The sequence below is a fragment of the Anguilla rostrata genome, chromosome 8 (assembly GCF_018555375.3).
Source record: "Anguilla rostrata isolate EN2019 chromosome 8, ASM1855537v3, whole genome shotgun sequence".
In the NCBI taxonomy this organism is placed as follows: domain Eukaryota; kingdom Metazoa; phylum Chordata; class Actinopteri; order Anguilliformes; family Anguillidae; genus Anguilla; species Anguilla rostrata.
In genome coordinates, this window is record NC_057940.1 from 5,316,357 (window position 1) to 5,335,191 (window position 18,835).

General features: G+C 46.9%; 1 protein-coding gene across 1 annotated transcript; it reads right to left on the reverse strand.

Moving 5' to 3' along the window:
• Window positions 1–1,261: 1,261 nt before the first annotated feature.
• Window positions 1,262–16,042, reverse strand: atp1a2a (ATPase Na+/K+ transporting subunit alpha 2a). Its single transcript, XM_064346023.1, has 21 exons — window positions 15,926–16,042; window positions 14,450–14,545; window positions 14,149–14,208; window positions 13,474–13,677; window positions 12,764–12,877; window positions 11,342–11,476; window positions 10,851–10,968; window positions 10,183–10,451; window positions 9,444–9,642; window positions 8,970–9,079; window positions 8,538–8,672; window positions 7,492–7,571; window positions 7,073–7,182; window positions 6,496–6,671; window positions 6,248–6,384; window positions 5,521–5,671; window positions 4,453–4,603; window positions 3,611–3,765; window positions 2,704–2,827; window positions 2,030–2,175; window positions 1,262–1,432 (listed from the first exon to the last, which is right to left on the reverse strand). Exons 1-21 carry the CDS (start codon window positions 15,935–15,937, stop codon window positions 1,298–1,300), a joined length of 2,817 nt encoding a protein of 938 aa, XP_064202093.1. The 5' UTR covers window positions 15,938–16,042; the 3' UTR covers window positions 1,262–1,297.
• Window positions 16,043–18,835: the final 2,793 nt, after the last annotated feature.

The window sequence follows — 18,835 nt, forward strand, 5'->3', positions numbered from 1 at the left end:
AGTGTGTGTGTTGAGTGTGTGGGTGTGTGTGTGTTGAGTGTGTGGTGTGTGTGTGTGTGAGTGTGTGTGTGTGTGAGTGTGTGAGTGTGTGTGTGTGAGTGTGTGTGAGTGTGTGAGTGTTGTGTGTGTGTTGTGTGTGTGTGGAGTGTGTGAGTGTGGTGTGTGAGTGTGTGGTGTGTGTGAGTGTGTGGAGTGTGTGGGTGTGGAGTGGTGTGGTGGTGAGTGTGTGTGTGTGAGTGTGGTGTGAGGTGTGTGAGTTGTGTGTGTGAGTGTGTGTGTGAGTGTGTGTGTGATGTGTGGTGTGTGTGAGTGTGTGAGTGTGTGTGTTGTGTGTGTGAGTGTGTGTGTAGTGTGTGTAGTGTGTAGTGTGTGAGTATGTGTGTGTGAGTGTGTGTGTGTGTGAGTGTGTGTGTGTGTGTGTGAGTGTGTGAGTGTGAGTGTGTGAGTATGTGTGTGTGAGTGTGTGAGTGTGTGAGTGTGTGCGTGTGTGTGTGTGAGTGTGTGAGTGTGAGTGTGTGAGTGTGTGAGTATGTGTGTGTGAGTGTGTGAGTGCGTGAGTGTGTGAGTGTGTGAGTATGTGAATATGTGTGTGTGTGAGTGTGTGTGTGTGTGTGATGTGTGTGTGTGTTGTGTGTGGTGTGTGAGGTGTGTGTGAGTGTGTGTGGTGTGTGGTGGATGTGGTGTGATTTAGTGGGGTGAGTATGTGGTGTGTGATGTGTGATGTGAGTGTGTGTGTGTGTAGTGTGTGAGTGTGGAGTTGTGAGTGAGTTGTGAGTGTGTGTGAGTGTGTGTGTGGTGTTGTGTGAGTGTGTGAGTTGGTGGAGTGTGTGCTTAGTTAGTGTATTGGGTGTGTGTCGTAGTGTGTGAGGATGTGAGTATTGTGTGATGGTGTTGAGTGGTGAGTGTGTAGTGTTGATGTAGTGTGAGTGTGTTGTGGGGGGGGAGAGGGGATATGATTTTAGTTATGGTTTGAGTTGGTTGTGTATTGATGTATTTAAGATTTGGTGAGCGAGTGGTTATATTTTATTTGTTTTCATTGCATTAGAGTGTTTGAGTTGCTCTGTAGAGGTTTATTTTAAGTGTGGGGACAGACACACACACAAATACATGCACATACACATACACAGACACACACACACACACACACACACACACGAAGACCGCACAGAGCACACACAGACACACGGCACACACAGAACGCACATAACACTCCATACCCACACACACACACACACACACACGCACACACAAATACACACACACAGACGCACACGCACACACGCACACACACACACGCTCACTTCATTCCCTGCTGAAAAACAGAGTTGCGTCGAGTCTTGCAGATGATGAGGTCAGCCCACTGCACGACTACGATGCTGGCAAAGAAGGAGGTGTGACAGGTGAACTCCACTATCTTCCTCTGTTCATAAGTCTGAGAAAGAAAACACGCACACATTAATATATATATATACACACGCATACACACACACATTGATACAGACACACACACACACACTCACACACGTTAATACACACACACACACACACACACATTAATACAGACACACGCACACACACATTAATACACACATATACACACAAACACACACACACATTAATACAGACACACGCACACACACATTAATACACACATATACACACAAACACACACACACATTAATACAGACACACGCACACACACAATACACACATATACACACAAACACACACACACATTAATACAGACACACGCACACACACATTAATACACACATATACACACAAACACACGTACCCATTAATACACACACACACACACAGACTAATACAGACACACACACACACATACCCATTAATACACACACACACACACACTCACACATTATTACACACACATACGCACACACATACCCAGTAATACACACACACACACATACACACATTAATACATACACACACGCACACACACACACACAAACACAGTGTGTCTGAGTGTGAGCGTGTGTGTTTTTGGCGGTTGTACTCTCACCCACTGCTGCCCGTAACTGTCCTCCAGGTCGTTCATGTTGCGATCGTCCCAGTTAAGCCGGATCCCCACCAGCGTGCTGGGCCAGAACCCGTTCTCCGCCAAAATCACAAAGTATGTGAAGAACCCCCCTAGGGCCTGGATCATACCTGCACCAGTGAGAGAGAGAGAGAGAGAGAGAGAGAGAGATGAATCTGCAGTACTGACTGATCGGCACAGCAGCACACAGTACTGACCGATTGGCCCAGCAGGAGGCAGTACTGACTAGACTGCCCAGCAGGAGGCAGTACTGACCAATCTGCCCATCAGCACACATTACTTACAAATCTGTCCCACAGGGAACAGTACTGACCGATCTGCCCATCAGGCGGCATTACTGACCAATCTGCCCAGCGGCGTTCAGTACTGACCAATCTGCCCCACAGGGGGCAGGACGGACCACTCTGCCCAGTAGTACTATCTAATCATCCCATCAGGGGGCAGTACTGACCGATCGGCCCAGCAGCACATAGTACTGACTGATCTGCACAGCAGGGCACAGTACTGACCGATCTGCCCAGCAGGGCTCAGTACTGACCGATCTGCCCGTAGGCCATGCTGATCAGCCCAGCAGGGCTCAGTACTGACCGATCTGCCCGTAGGCCATGGTGATCAGCCCAGCAGGGGGCGGTACTGACCGATCTGCCCGTAGGTCATGCTGATCAGCCTCTCGTTGACCAGTTTGTCCGTGAGCGGGTTGCGCGGCTGCCTCTTCATTATATCACTCTCAGCCGTCTCGTAAGCCAGGGAGATCGCCGGGACCTGCGACAAGGTGGGGGGGGGGGGGTTGGCGGGAGAAGGAAAAAGAGAGGGAGATGGAAGGGAGTAAAAAAAAGGGGGGGAAAGAAAAAGAGAGAGAGTGAGAGAGAGAGAGAGAGAGAGAAAGGGAGCGAGACAGTGAGTTAGGAAAGGAACTAGAGGGAAAGCAGAGCCGGGTGAGTAGGGGGAGCTGGCGGGTGAGCAGTGGCGGGATTGAGTAGGAGAGTGAGTAGGACATGCGTAGAGGTGGTGTGTAGGAGTGGTGCGTAGAGATAGTGTTTAGGGGTAGTATGTAGAGGTGGTGTGTGCAGATAGTGTTTAGGGGTAGTGTGTAGGGTCATATGTAGAGCTAGTGTTTAGAGGTAGTAGAGGTAGTGGTAGTGTTCAGGGGTCATATATAGGGGTAGTGTGTGAAGGTAGTGTGTACAGATAGTATTTAGTGGTAGTGTGTAGGGTCATATGTAGAACTAGTGTTTAGAGGTAGTGGTAGTGTGTAGGGTCATATGTAGAGCTAGTGTTTAGAGGTAGAGGTAGTGTTTTGGGGTAGTGTGTAGGGGTAGTGTGTGAAGGTAGTGTTTAGAGGTAGTGTTTAGGGGTAGTGTGTAGGGGTAGTGTGTGAAGGTAGTGTTTAGAGGTAGTGGTAGTGTTTAGGGGTAGCGTGTGGGCGTAGTGTGTGAAGGTAGTGTGTAGGGGTAGTGTGTGAAGGTAGTGTTTAGAGGTGGTGGTAGTGTTTTGGGGCAGTGTTTAGGGGTAGTGTGTGAAGGTAGTGTGTAGGGGAGTCCTCACCATGTCGGTTCCCAGATCGATGCAGAGGATGGTGACCGTGCCGAGGGGCAGGGGGATGCTGGCGATGATGAAGAAGAGGAAGGGCGTGATCTCTGGGATGTTGCTGGTCAGGGTGTAGGCGATCGACTTCTTCAGGTTATCGAAGATCAGACGCCCTAATGGACAGGGTGAGTCCAAATCAAATCAACTTCAATCTCTGAAGCTCAGTTATGAGGGGACCCAAGTGCTGCAGAATAACTTGTCTCATAGTTTCGGGATTATGACCCGATTCCTTCAAGCAAAGCAACAGAACGATCTGCAGGATTTTAAATAAAATGGCAGCAGTCAGTCAGAACCAGTCATATCCAGTTCTGTGGATTTCCCATTTACTACAAACGCTTTTATTTTTAATAGATTTATATTCCTTTTATGTATTTCTTAAAGTATTTTTTTCTTTTTTGTATTTCTGAAGCAACTCTAAATTTCAATGGATCTTTTTTGGGGGTCATATGAAATTTCATTCATGAATTCCACTGGACACTTGACTTCTACACTTTTAGCATATCTCTGTCTGTCGCCTCTTGCTCATGAGAAATATTAATATGTGAAATAAAACTTGCACATGATTCACGTCAATGGATATTTATACTTTATGGCCCAGAGGGGTAATTTGAACCATCCTAGCTCCTTGGGAACAGTGTGCAGGGCCAGTGCAATGGCAGGCGTATAGCTAACCTGGCATACATGTCCTTTAGGTGTGGGAGGAAACTGGAGTACAAACTTCATACAGGGAGCACGCAGACTGGGACTGGAACCTAGAACCTCTTCTTGTAAGCGTAGCTAACACAGCGGATATTCGTTACCCTCCTCCCCCGACATGGCGAGTTGTCGTCGGAGAATCATGTCGCCGCTGCTTGAGACGTCTAACCCCATGCCCATCGCCACGCCGATGTCGGCCTTCTTCAGGGCCGGGGAGTCGTTCACCCCGTCCCCCGTCACCGCCACGATTGCACCCTGGGACACAGACAAGAGGGACCGTCACCACACTGGAGAGACCATCACTGTACTTGTGAGATCATCACCGTACTGGAGAGATCATCACTGTACTGGTGGGATCATCACCGTACTGGAGAGATCATCACTGTACTGGTGGGATCATCACCGTACTGGAGAGATCATCACTGTACTGGGACTCACCGTACTGGAGAGATCATCACTGTACTGGTGGGACCATCACCGTACTGGAGAGATCATCACCGTAACTGGAGAGACCATCACTGTACTTGTGAGATCATCACCGTACTGGAGAGATCATCACTGTACTGGTGGGATCATCACCGTACTGGAGAGATCATCACTGTACTGGTGGGATCATCACCATACTGGAGAGATCATCACTGTACTGGTGGGATCATCACCGTACTGGAGAGATCATCACTGTACTGGTGGGACCATCACCGTACTGGAGAGATCATCACCGTAACTGGAGAGATCATCACTGCACTGGTGGGATCATCACCGTACTGGAGAGATCATCACCGTACTGGAGAGATCATCACTGTACTGGAGAGATCATCACCGTAGTGGTGGGATCATCACCGTACTGGCAGGATCATTATCACACAGCATTCTTTTTAATCCAAAAGTTTTACTTCACAAGAAGGAAAATTAATTTCAGCTGCAGGACAGGGCCACAACAATTAATTCTCAGCCCCAGGACAAAGTACAGTATATTGGGAGGGCACCACCCAACAGATTTAGCAGCAAATTAAAGATGGTTACACCCCATATCCTGGGCCCCCCTTGGGCCTGGGCCTGGGAGAAAGGGACCCCCAGTTGCCACCCCCCCCCCCACCCCCTCAAACCTTCCAGCCCTGGGATTTTGCCGGTTTTGCCTGTTTTGCCGGTTTTGCCGGTTATGCCAGACCCACCTGTCGCTGGCAGCCCTCCACGATGATGAGCTTCTGCTGGGGGGAGGTGCGGGCGAAGACGATCTCCGTGTGGTTCTTCAGCAGGTCGTCCAGGTACTCCGAACTCATCTCTTTCAGGTCTGAGCCGTGGACCACACACGCCTTAGCATCGCTGGGAGAGGAAGGGGAATATTTTACACTGTACACACCGAGCGGAGTACAGACTATACACTACACACGGCACTCACAGTACTCTATGAACACTCTACACTACAAACACTGTACACTATACACACACAGTAGAGTACAGACTATGCACTACACACGGCACTCATAGTACTCTATGAACACTCTACACTACAAACACTGTACACTATACACACACAGTAGAGTACAGACTATGCACTACACACGGCACTCATAGTACTCTATGAACACTCTACACTACAAACACTGTACACTATACACACACAGTAGAGTACAGACTATACACTACACACGACAATCACAGTACTCTATGAACACTCTACACTACAAACACTGTACACTTTACACGCAGAGCAGAGTACACACTATACACTACACACAGTACTCTAGACACACTGTACACTACAAACACTGTACACTATACACTCATATTAGACTACACACAATGACATATACATACAGTGGACCAAACACAATACACTTCACACTATACACAGTATACTACATACACACACACACACACATCGCACAGGTAACACACCGGGGGTTGACTTGGCCCAGTGGAATGTTGAGTCTCTCGGCGATGTCCTCCACGGTCTCGTTGCCCTCGGAGATGATGCCCACGCCCTTGGCGATGGCCTTGGCCGTGATTGGGTGGTCGCCTGTCACCATTATCACCTGTCAGATCAGAGCCAAGGCAGACAGTCACTCAGCCGCCGAGTCGATCACTCGTCGACCGTCCCCGTTCCCGTTCCCCTGTCTGCATAGTGAGCCGTAGGCTCCGCCCACCTTGATCCCGGCGCTCCGGCACTTCCCCACGGCGTCGGGAACGGCGGCCCGCGGCGGGTCGATCATGGACAGCAGGCCCAGGAAGCACAGCTGCTCCGTGGGGAAGTTCGGGTCGTCGCAGTCGAACTCGAACCCGCGCGCGAACTGCGACGGCGGCAGCATGTAATGGCAGAAACCTGCAACACGGACACACACACACACACACACGACCAGTGCTGGCCAATCACAGCGCCTGGACACAGACATATGACCATTGCTGGCCAATAACAGAGCCCTGACACAGACAAATGACCATTGCTGGTCATTCACAGAGCCTGGACACAGACATATGACCACTGCTGGCCAATCACGGAGCCTGGACACAGACATATGACCATTGCTGGCCAATAACAGAGCCCTGACACAGACAAATGACCACTGCTGTCCAATCACAGACCCCTGACACAGACAGGTGATCGCTTCCTTCCAATCACAGACCCCTGACACGGACAAGTGATTGCTTCCTTCCAATCAAAGAGCCCGAACACAGACACGTGATCACTTCCATCCAATCACAGAGCCCAGAGACCGCCCTCACCTAGCACTCTCTCGCCAAGACCACCCAGCTCCAAGTAGGCATTCTGGAATGCATCTCGCCAGTCCTCGTTCATGGGAATCTCCTTCCCTTGCAACATGATTGTACTGCACCTGCAAAACCAATAACCCATAATTACATCACAATAACTCATAATCACCCCACAATAATAACACATAATACATCCCCAACAACCCATAATCACATAACAATAATAACACATAATACACCCCAATAACCCATAATCACACCATAATAATAACACATACTGCGCCCCAATAACCCATAATCACACCACAATACTAATACATACTACACCCCAATTGCACATAATCACACAACAATAAGCCAAAAGCACATCCCAGAAGGCCATAATACACCCAAATAATCCATAATCACTCTCTTTAATATTTCAGAGTTACCTGTCCAGAATTCTTTCTGGTGCACCTTTCATGACCAGCAGGTGACCAGTGGGGCTGTCCTCCAACTCGTGGATGGACAACTGGGGTGGGGGTGGGGGGGTGGGGGGGGATTGGCAGGACAATCAATCGATCAATAAATGAAACGATTATGAGGAAAATCACTGGTACCATCATAAGTGCTGGTCCAGCCCATTAGAAAACCTAGTGGACCACAATACCTCAGCTGTACCACCCTTCATTTAGCCTGAAGAATTGAGCCTGCAAATTCCACATTACCCAGAAGCCATTTATTTCATTGCCTCTCATTTGCATTTAGCAGACGCTCTTATCCAGAGCAACGTATGTAAGTTTAACATTTCCTTAAAACACACAGACCATTTGTGGACCCGGAGCTTCACTGAAGCAGTGCAGGTTAAGCACCTTCCTCAAGGGTGCAATGGCAGCCCTAGAACTGGGAATCAATTTGTTCAGTTAAGATAGCAGTACTCTAACTGCCTACATTACCCAAAAGGCCATTTTATGCCTACATTACCCAAAAGACCATTTCACGTGCAAGGCACATTCCATGATTATTACAAGCGGCTCTGCTCTATGGGTGGGCCTGATTAAAAGAGACGGACTCTCCCAAAGGTGTCAGGTGTTATGTTGGTGTTGCGTTGGTATTTCATAGGTGTCACACTGGCGTTGTATTGGTGTTGCGCTGGTGATGTGTTTACCTTAATTTGGTGCTATGTTGGTGTTGCCGGGGTGTTCTGGAGGTGCTGCAGTGGTGTTGGACTGGTGATGCGTTGGTGTTATTTTGGTGCTATTTCAGTGTTGCCTTGGCATTTAGTTGCTCTTACGTTAGTTCTATCTTGGTACTATATTGGTGGCATGTTGGTGGTATGTCGGTGGTGTGTCTGTGTTGTGTAGTGTTGTGTAAGTGTTGTGTCGGTGTTGTGTTAGAGTTGTGTTGGCGTTGCGTTGGTGGTGTGTCGGCACCACGTTTGTGTTGTGTAAGTGTTGTGTTGGTATTGTGTTGCCGTTGTGTTTTGAGGAGGGCGTACCTGATACTTGTTGATGGAGTTGAAGGGGATCTCTGCCACTTTGGGGTTTTTGTCTCTCATGGCGCGGACAGAGCCGCAGGAGAGCTCAATGCACTTCAGAAGAGCAGACTCAGAGGCATCGCCCGCTGTCTCTCTCTAAAAGAGCAGCATCATCTTAAACTTCATCATCATCATCATCATCATCATCATCATCATCATTATTATTATCATCACATCCATCACCATCAACTTCATCATCATCATCTTCATCATCATCATTATTATTATCGTCACATCCATCACCATCAACTTCATCATCATCATCTTCATCATCATCATAGGTCAGTACCTTCAGAATAGGGGTGTGGTCAGTACCTTTATAATTGAGGTGTGGTTAGTACCTTTAGAATAGTGGTGTGGTCAGTACCTTCAGAATAGGGGTGTGGTCAGTACCTTTAGAATAGGGGTGTGGTCCTGTCCAACCTTAAATACGGCTCGATTGCAGAGGCCAGCTACTCGGGAGAGGGCCGACCATGTCGCTGAGGTTTTATCAAAGGTACAGCCTGCAAGAGAATGAAACAGGATGCTAATATTAAACACAAACGGGATTTCAGTATTGCACAGATACAGAATTTCAGCTTCGTGGTGAAACAGGATGTCACATGGATGTGCCACTGGATGTTGCCAAAGAAAGAGAGAACAAGAGAGAGAGAGAGATGAACAGAGGGAGAAAAAAAGAGAGAGATTCTGTTGTCTGTCATCTTGTGCTGGTCCGATTGGTCCACAGGAACAGGATGCATGCTGTCTGTCATTTTTGCCCTGACCTGATTGGTCCTCAGAAACAGGATTCTGCCGCCCGTCATTTTTTCCCTGACCTGATTGGTCCTCAGAAACAGGATTCTGCCGCCCGTCATTTTTTGCCCTGACCTGATTGGTCCTCGGTGGTGTCGGCCTCCTGGATCTGGTTGTCGAACCACATGTGGGCCACGGTCATGCGGTTCTGGGTCAGCGTGCCGGTCTTGTCGGAGCAGATGGTGGAGGTGGAGCCCAGCGTCTCCACGGCCTCCAGGTTCTTCACCAGACAGTTCTTCTTCGCCATGCGCTTAGCCGTGAGCGTGAGGCACACCTGAGAGGGAGAGAGAGGGGGACAGAGAAGGAAGGAGAGAGCGGGAGAGAGAAAGAGAGCATTATCATCACCATCAGCATCATTATCACTATTATTATAGATTTTTAAGTACTTTATCATTGTTTTCCATTATTATTTCTCAATCTCAGTATTTGAATTTAAATTTGTGAGAGAGAGAGGGAGAGACAGGAAAGAGGGAGAGAGAGTGAGCATCATCATCATCATCATCATTATCAGCATCATTATCAATATTATAATCACTAGTATTGATTTTTAAGTACTTTATTTACCATTATTTTACATAATTATTTCTCATTTCCTCAGACGTTCTTGTTTTCATGTGTGGTTACTGTTCATTTGTTTCCCAATTCTTTCAGAAGAGCTGACGGACAGAGCACTACGGAGTCACTGGGACAGAAAGGCTCAGTTTATACTGTATAATGTTTGGGTCCAAACTCAGTTTATACACGGAAGGGTCGGGTCCAAACTCAGTTTATACACGGAAGGGTCGGGACGGGACGGGTCGGGTCCCAAACTCACCGTGACGGTGGCCAGCAGACCCTCGGGCACGTTGGCGACGATGATGCCGATGAGGAAGATGACGGCCTCCAGCCAGCTGTAGCCCAGGATGAGGGAGAGGACGAAGAAGGACATGCCGAGGAAGACGGCCACGCCCGTGATGATGCGGATGAAGTGCTCGATCTCCCTGTTGATGGGCGTCTGCCCCACCTCCAGCCCGGACGCCAGCGTCGCTATGCGCCCCATCACCGTGTGGTCGCCCGTGGCGATCACGATACCATGAGCAGTACCTGTGCGGGGGGGGGGGGGGGAGGGGGGGGGCGGGGGGAGGGTGGTTACAACGTAGAGCTTCTCAGTGGCTGACACGCACAAATGAGTAAGTTCATTCTTAACCTTGAGTCCTGGAGACACAAGGAGCAACTTAGGTTCCTGCTCTAATGTCTTTTTGTGTTTCCATATGTGTGCTTTGGCAACATTTACTAATATATTTCATGCCAGGAACGCATTTTTGAATTAAAATTTAAATTTGAGAGAGAGAGAGAGAGACAGAGAGGGCAAGAAAGAGCTAGAGAGATAGATCAAGAGACAGAGAGAGAGAGAGAGAGAGAGAGAGACAGAGAGAGCAAGAAAGAGCTAGAGAGAGAGAGCGAGAGAGAGCAAGAGAGACAGAGAGAGAGAGAGAGAGAGACCTTCGACGCAGTTTGTAGAGAAGAAGCAGATGTTTCGCGTCTCCAGCGGGTTATCATGGGTGAACTCCGGAGAACGAGTCTGAGGCTCAGACTCTCCTGTCAGGGATGAATTATCCACCTGAGGGAGAGAGAGACAGAGAGAGAGAGAGACATTAACACTGCATTTAGAGAGAAAGAATGAGAGATATTAACATTGTATATATATAGAGAGAATGAGAGATATTACATCTCTGTTATATCTCTATATCTCTGTATATATATATTTACATATCCAAGTACATATTTACATATTTATATATATATATATATATCTGTGCATATGAATATATTGTTGTGTATATTTACATAGTTCTGTGCATATTTACATATCTCTGTGGATATCTCTGTGGATATTTACATATATTTGCATATCTCTGTGCGTATTTGCGTATCACTGTGCGTATTTGCATATATTTGCATATCTCTGAGCGTGTCTCTCTGGCGTGCGGTACCTTGCAGCCACTGGCGGATATGATCCTGAGGTCTGCGGGGACTTTGTCACCCCCCTTAATCTCCACCAGGTCCCCCAGCACCACATTCTCTGCGTTAATCTGCAGCTTCTCCCCCTCCCTGATCACCAAGGCTTGCTGCGAGTGAGAGAGAGAGAGGGGGGGAGAGAGGGGGAGGGAGAAAAAGGGAGAGAGAGAGGAGAGGGAGAGAGGGGGGAGAGAGAGAGAGAGAAAGGAGAGGGAGAGAGAAAGAGGGACAGAGAGAGGGAGAGAGAGAGGAGAGGGAGAGGAGAGGGGAGAGAGGGGGAGAGAGGAGAGGAGGGGGAAGGGGAGGGAGAGAGAAAGAGGGACAGAGAGAGGGAGAGTGAGAGGAGAGAGAGGGAGGGGGAGAGAGGAGAGGGAGGGAGAGACAGAGGGAGGGGGGGAGAGAGAGGGAGGGAGAAAAAGGGAGAGAGAGAGGAGAGGGAGAGAGTGAGAGACAGAGAGAGGCAGGGAGAGAGAGGAGAGAGGAAAGAGGGAGCAAGAGAGATGCACACACATTTGAATTCTATTTATGTTTATTCCATGTTTGCTGCATACTTTTCGTACTTTGGCAATATATACGTATTTTTGCACATCATGCCAGTAAAGCTCATTCAAATTGATTTGCATGGAAACAGAGAGAGAGAGAGAGCGTGAGGGAGAGTCATAGAGAAAGAGTGAGTTATTGAGGAGTGCGAAGGTGAGTTTACCATGGCCTTTTGTACTCAAGTAATGGCTGCTATACCCACATTAACAATGAGAGCCGGTAATTTGCTAAATATTTCACACCTCCAGAATTCAAACAAACGCAGGTCAAAGGTTCAGACTGTCCTGCACACGATCGCCCCTGCGGTAGCTGCAAAAACACCAAGCGTCAATAACACGTCGCTATTATTAGATTTCCTTTAATACCCGTCCGCATGTGTCTCCTTTAGCATGGAGTAGCTATCCCCTCCATTTTATAGTCCTCCATTTAGCACTCATTAAACCACCGGAGTTAAAGGCCAGCCTTTAATGCTCATTAACCCCCCCCCCCCCCCCATCCCCGAAAAAATTAATTTGACCCGCCTCCACATGACACTTAAATTTTAATTAATCCTCCAAATTAAACACGCCTTCGTTTAACACTCACAAGCGTTCAAAATTGAACACTACTCTGTTTAAGGCTCACATTAATGACTCAATAGATTAAAAGCACTTAGATGTCTTATCCAGAGCGACGTGCGGACATATGGTACGCATCGTCTTTTACACTTAATGACCCTCCATATTAGGCACGTCACTGCTAGTCTAAGCGCATGTCTTTCCAAGTGAGTATAGAACCCCAGCGTGAGGCTGTTCAATCGTACACAATGGAGCACTAAATAGCTCCAGTACTTCAATCTGGGGTTTGTGTCACTTTACCTGAGGAACCATGTTCTTGAAGGAGTCCATGATCCTGGAGCTCTTGGCTTCTTGGTAGTACGAAAAGCAGCCGGTGATGATGACGACTGTGGCCAAGACCACGCCCAGGTACAGCTGGAGAAAGAGAGGAAGGTCGGCCATGATGTTCTCCTTCACAGGCCGTTGTGTGTTCTCATGAAGATGTGTGTGTTCTCATGAAGATGTGTGTGTTCTCATGAAGAGGAGGATGATGATGGTGGCAGCAGTAAAGAAGTTGCTATTGTTGGTGCTGATGTTATGATGATGGAGGTGGTGATGGTGATAATGATGATGAAGGTGACTATGAGAGTGATATCAGTGATGATGATGATGATGATGATAATGAACATGGTTATGAAGGTGATGTCTGTGATGTCAGTGATGATGATGATGATAATGAAAGTGATTATGAAGGTGATGTCAGTGATGATGATGTTGATAATAAAAGTGGTTATGAGAGTGATGTCAGTGATGATGATGATGATGATGATGATGATAATGAAAGTGATTATGAAGGTGATGTCAGTGATGATGACAATGAAAGTGGTTATGAAGGTGATGTCAGTGATGATGACAATGAAAGTGGTTATGAAGGTGATGTCAGTGATGATGATAATGAAAGTGGTTATGAAGGTGATGTCAGTGATGAAGCTGAAGACGATGATGATGGCGATGATGATGGCGGCGCTCACGTTGTCGTTGGCAGGCTCGTCCTCAGTGACAGCCTGGATGCTGTAGGCCAGGAAGCAGAGGATGGCTCCGATCCACAGCAGGATGGAGAAGCCGCCAAAGAGCTGCCGGCAGAACTTCACCCATTCGGGGGTAGTAGGGGGCGGAGTCAGCGCGTTGGGACCGTCCCGCGCCAGGATCTCCAGTGCCTGGACATTTGTTAGGCCCTGGAAATCATTAGCAGCAGTTACCATTACCAACAGTTACCATTATCAGCAGTTACCATTATCAACAGGCACCATGACCAACAGTTACCATTTTCAACAGGCACCATGACCAACAGTTACCATTTTCAACAGGCACCATTACCAACAGTTACCATTTTCAACGGGCACAATTACGAACAGTTACCATTACCACCAGTTACCATTATCAGCAGTTACCATTAAGGACTGTTACCATTATCAGCAGTTACCATTAACGACTGTTACCATTATCAGCAGTTAACATTATGAACAGGCACCATTACCAACAGTTACCATTATCAACAGTTAGCATTACCAACAGTTACCATTATCCCCTGCAATATAGCACTCAGCGAAGTCGCACCAGTTAGCTTTATTGGTTTCAGCTGAAAGGTGTCGCGTGTGTTTGGGACACAGGTGAGCTGAGGCACAGGTGTCGGGGGTGATTCTCACCTTGGAAAGGTCCACTCCATAACGGTCACTCAACTCTGCCAGCGACACCTTGTGGTCATCCTGAGGAAACATAAACGCATGTCAAAAATCGTACAAATCTTTAAAACTCACCAAAAACAATATTGTACAGAAGCAATCATTCTGTCTCTCTCTCTCTCTCTCTCTCTCACACACACATACACACAAGCACACATTCACACACTCACACGCACACATACACACACACACATGCACACAGAAACATGCACACGCAGGCACACACACACACACACACACAGCTCGGTGGTCGCTCAGTTTTTACCAGCGATACTTCTTTTTTCAGTTCATCTAAATCCTTCTCTTTCTTCGTCCTCTTTCCGCCCTTCTCCACAGCGTCTGAGCTGCCCTCTCGACCGAACTGCCGAGGGAACCCCACACCATGCACTTTAATCAATCAACCAACCACATTTTATTTATATAGCGTATTTCGCAGCAACTGTCACAACGCGCTTCACGGACAAACGTGGCCTGAACTCCCACAGGAGCAAGCCTAAAGCAACACTACACAACACTTTAGCACACAGACTCACCCTATACACTCAATCATGTACACATCCTGCAGTTATACAGTCATTTACACACCCTGCAATTACATGATAATTTACACATCCTGCAATTATACATTCATTTACACGTCCCAATCATTTCTTTACTCATCCTGCAGTTATACAACCATTTACACTCACTATAATTACACAATGACTCACACATCCTGCAATTAACACGCTGTAATAATCATAATAAACATCCTGCGATTAAGACACTGTGTAATAATCATAACAAACATCCTGAAATTAACACACTGTATTAATCATAATTAACATCCTGCAATTAAAAAGCTGCGTAATAATCATACGACAAATCCGGCAATGAACACACTGTCTAATAATCACAATACACATCTTGCAACTTAACACATTGTGTTATAGTCATATTCACGATATTCTACAAAGGATGTGTGTGTGTGTGTGTGTGTGTGTGTGTGCATTTTATTAATTTTTTTTAGTGAAAGTATGTGAGCGGTAGGGAGGTTCCAAGGTGGGTTTCAGTGTGAGAGCGTGTGTCCGTCTGGGTGTCTCATCATGGAAAAAAAAAACATCATCTGCCCCTGTCAGTCTTCCCATAAAAGACAGGGAGAGAGAGAGAGGAGTGAGAGAGGCAGAGAGAGAGAGAGAGAGAGAGAGAGAGCGCAACACTTATAAGAAGAGAGAAATAGTCAGACGGAGAGATATGCCGACAAAATATTTTGAAGCAGAGACTGAATTGACGATGAGAAGAAAAGGAGGAGAGAGAAGAAGGGGAAGAAAGATGGAAAGGGAAAGAGAGAGGGAGAGAATGGAAAGGGGGAAGAGAGAGAGAGAGGAGTGGGAACGAGTGTGTCAGCAGAGGGAGACACTATGCGGGGCAAATATATAAAAAAAAACAAAAAAAAATCCCCATGATACAAATTCTGTGTCATGTTCTGTATTGTTACAAAAGTAATCTCTCCCTCTCCCTCTCTCTCTCTCTCTCACACACACACACACACCTTTGCTGCCGCTGCCTGTTCAGCCACGATTCAGCCATTACAACGTGGTGGTGATTAAATCACAACCGTTAAATGGAGTCATTAAAGATGTCCGTAAAAGTCATTAGCGCGGTGTAAAGCCCGTGAGACTGCTGGCTACCGCGTCTTCGGTGGCGTTTCTATGGTATTTCGCGGCCCAAAGAGAACGGCGTGGGAAGGCTGAGTACTTACCCCTCTCGCCATGCTGGGTGCAAACAGGAAATGCAGGGGAGATGTCTGACACCCTCCCGGTTTTGCCCTCGTGAACAGTGCCACACGTGTGGCGAACTCTGGCTGCTTTTTTTGGGACTGCCCCCCCTGTCAGAGTAACCTGAAACGCCCCACGGAGAGGGGTGTCTTTTTACCCCCGCCCCCACCAACGGTAGCCACTCCACCCCCACCCCGCCTCCCCCACCTGCTCACTAGAACAGCTGCATGCACCAACCAACACAGCACAACACAACCAGTCAGCCCAACAGTACTGCCTGTACACAACACAACCACTTAGTCCAACTCTACTGCCTGTACACTACACAACCCGTCAGCCCAACAGTACTGCCTTTACACAACACAACCAGTCAGTCCAACTCTACTGCCTTTACACAACACAACCAGTCAGCCCAACTCTACACTCTTTACACAACACAACCAGTCAATCCAATACTACTGCCTATACACAACACAACCAGTCAGCCCAACTCTACACCCTTTACACAACACAACCAGTCAGCCCAACTCTACACTCTTTACACAACACAACCATAGTCCACACTACTGCCTGTACACAACACAACCACTCAGCCCAACACTACTGCCTGTACACAACACAACCAGTCAGCCCAACTCTACACCCTTTACACAACACAACCAGTCAATCCAATACTACTGCCTTTACACAACACAACCACTCAGTCCAACACTACTGCCTTTACACAACACAACCACTCAGCCCAACACTAGTGCCTTTACACAACACAACCAGTCAGTCCAACACTACTGCCTTTACACAACACAACCACTGACTCCATCTCTGCTTATCTGCTTATAGAACATTACCATTCAAAATCACTCAAAATTGGCTCAAGATGGTGCTGCAAGAGAACGGTGCGTGTGCCCTGCAATAGATTGGCGGCCGGTCCAGGGTGTATTCCTGCCTCCCGCCCAATGAACGCTGGGATAGGCTCCAGAACCCCCTGCGACCCTGCCCGGGACGAACGGGTATAGATACTGGATGGATGGATGGATGGATGGATGGTGCTGCAAGACCAAAACAAGAAAGAGAGCTCATATTTTCCCAGCACTTTCACCTTCACACTGGCCATCGGTTTGTTTTAGAACCGTTTTTTAGAAATTCTTTTACAGTTACTTCAAAGCCCTAAATGCCTTAGCACCAGAAAAGACTCTCTGTCCCCGAAGTTCGTAAGAGCATGTGAAGCTTTCCTTTCCCTTCCCTTTCATTCATATTATATTTTATACTTCTAGACTTTGGAACAGCCTACATCTCCAGATCAGAGGGACCAACCGAAGCTAGTTTTAAAAGTGAATTGAAAACTCATCTTCTTACATTAGCTTTTTAGTTGATTTGGGAATCTTTTACTTAAATTTTTTGTTTTATCTTTAATCTTGTTTATATACGTTTGGTTATTTTTGATCATTTTAGTATTTATAAATACCCTCCTTTCTTATTTTAGACTGTCTTCTAAATGGTAAATGGACTGCATTTATATAGCGCTTTTATCCAAAGCGCTTTACAATTGATGCCTCTCATTCGCCAGAGCAGTTAGGGGTTAGGTGTCTTGCTCAAGGACACTTTGACACGCCCAGGGCGGGGTTTGAACCGGCAACCCTCCGACTGCCAGACAATCGATCTTACCTCCTGAGCTTATGTCTTTTCGCATCATCTCAGAACTTTCTTTCCTTCGTCTTCATCTTCATATCTCTTTCATGTCTTCAGTGAATTATATTGGTCTGCAACTAACGTGTATGAAAGATAGTATGTGTGGCAGGGCTCGGTTTGTGAATTCCTTGGTCACAGACGCCTACTGGGAAGAGAGCACATTTTAAATACCTGGACTAATTAGTGACGCACTCCAGGTGTGTGTGCCTACTTAACTAGTAGGTGTGGTGCTCCGATTGCCCTGAACCTCTCCCACAAATCGAGCCCTGCCACAGTATGTTAACAGTTTACTATCATCATTATTCTGCATGTCTGTTAGTGTTCAGATTTGATATTATTCGCAGTTCTTGTGTTACATTTTACATTACAGGCATTTAGCAGACGCTCTTATCCAGAGCCATTTACACAACTTTTTACAGAGCATTTGACATTGCATCCATTTCTACAGCTGGATATATACTGAAGCAATGCAGGTTAAGTACCTTGATCAAGGGTACAACGGCAGTGTCCTATCCAGGAATCGAATCTATGACCTTTCGGTTACTAGCCCAGTTCCTTACCAACTGTGCTACACTGTCGCCCTGTCATACCTGGCTGATTGGGGATGAATCAGTATGACTGGGGCTGAATCGGGGTAAGTGTTGCTGAATCAGGATGATCATAGCTATGTTGGGATAAGTTTTGCTGAATCAGGATGATCATAGCTATGTTGGGATAAGTGTTGCTGAATCAGGATGATCATAGCTATGTTGGGATAAGTCTTGTTGAATCAAGATAATTGTAGCTATGTTGGGATAAGTGTTGCTGAATCAGGATGATCGTAGCTATGTTAGGATAAGTCTTATTGAATCAAGATGATTGTAGCTATGTTGGGATAAGTGTTCCTGAATCAGGACAATTGTAGCTATGTTGGGATATGTGTTGCTGAATCAGGATGATCGTAACTATGTTGGGATAAGTCTTGTTGAATCAGAATGATCGTAGCTATGTTGGGATAAGTGTTGCTGAATCAGGATGATCGTAGCTATGTTGGGATAAGTCTTGTTGAATCAGAATAATCGTAGCTATGCTGGGATAAGTGTTGCTGAATCAGGATGATCGTAGCTATGTCAGGATGATTGGGAGACTACAAGAGGCAAAATATTATTTGTCAGGTAATCCAGACAAAAACAAATTTCAGACCAGTAAACACACCAGACACATAA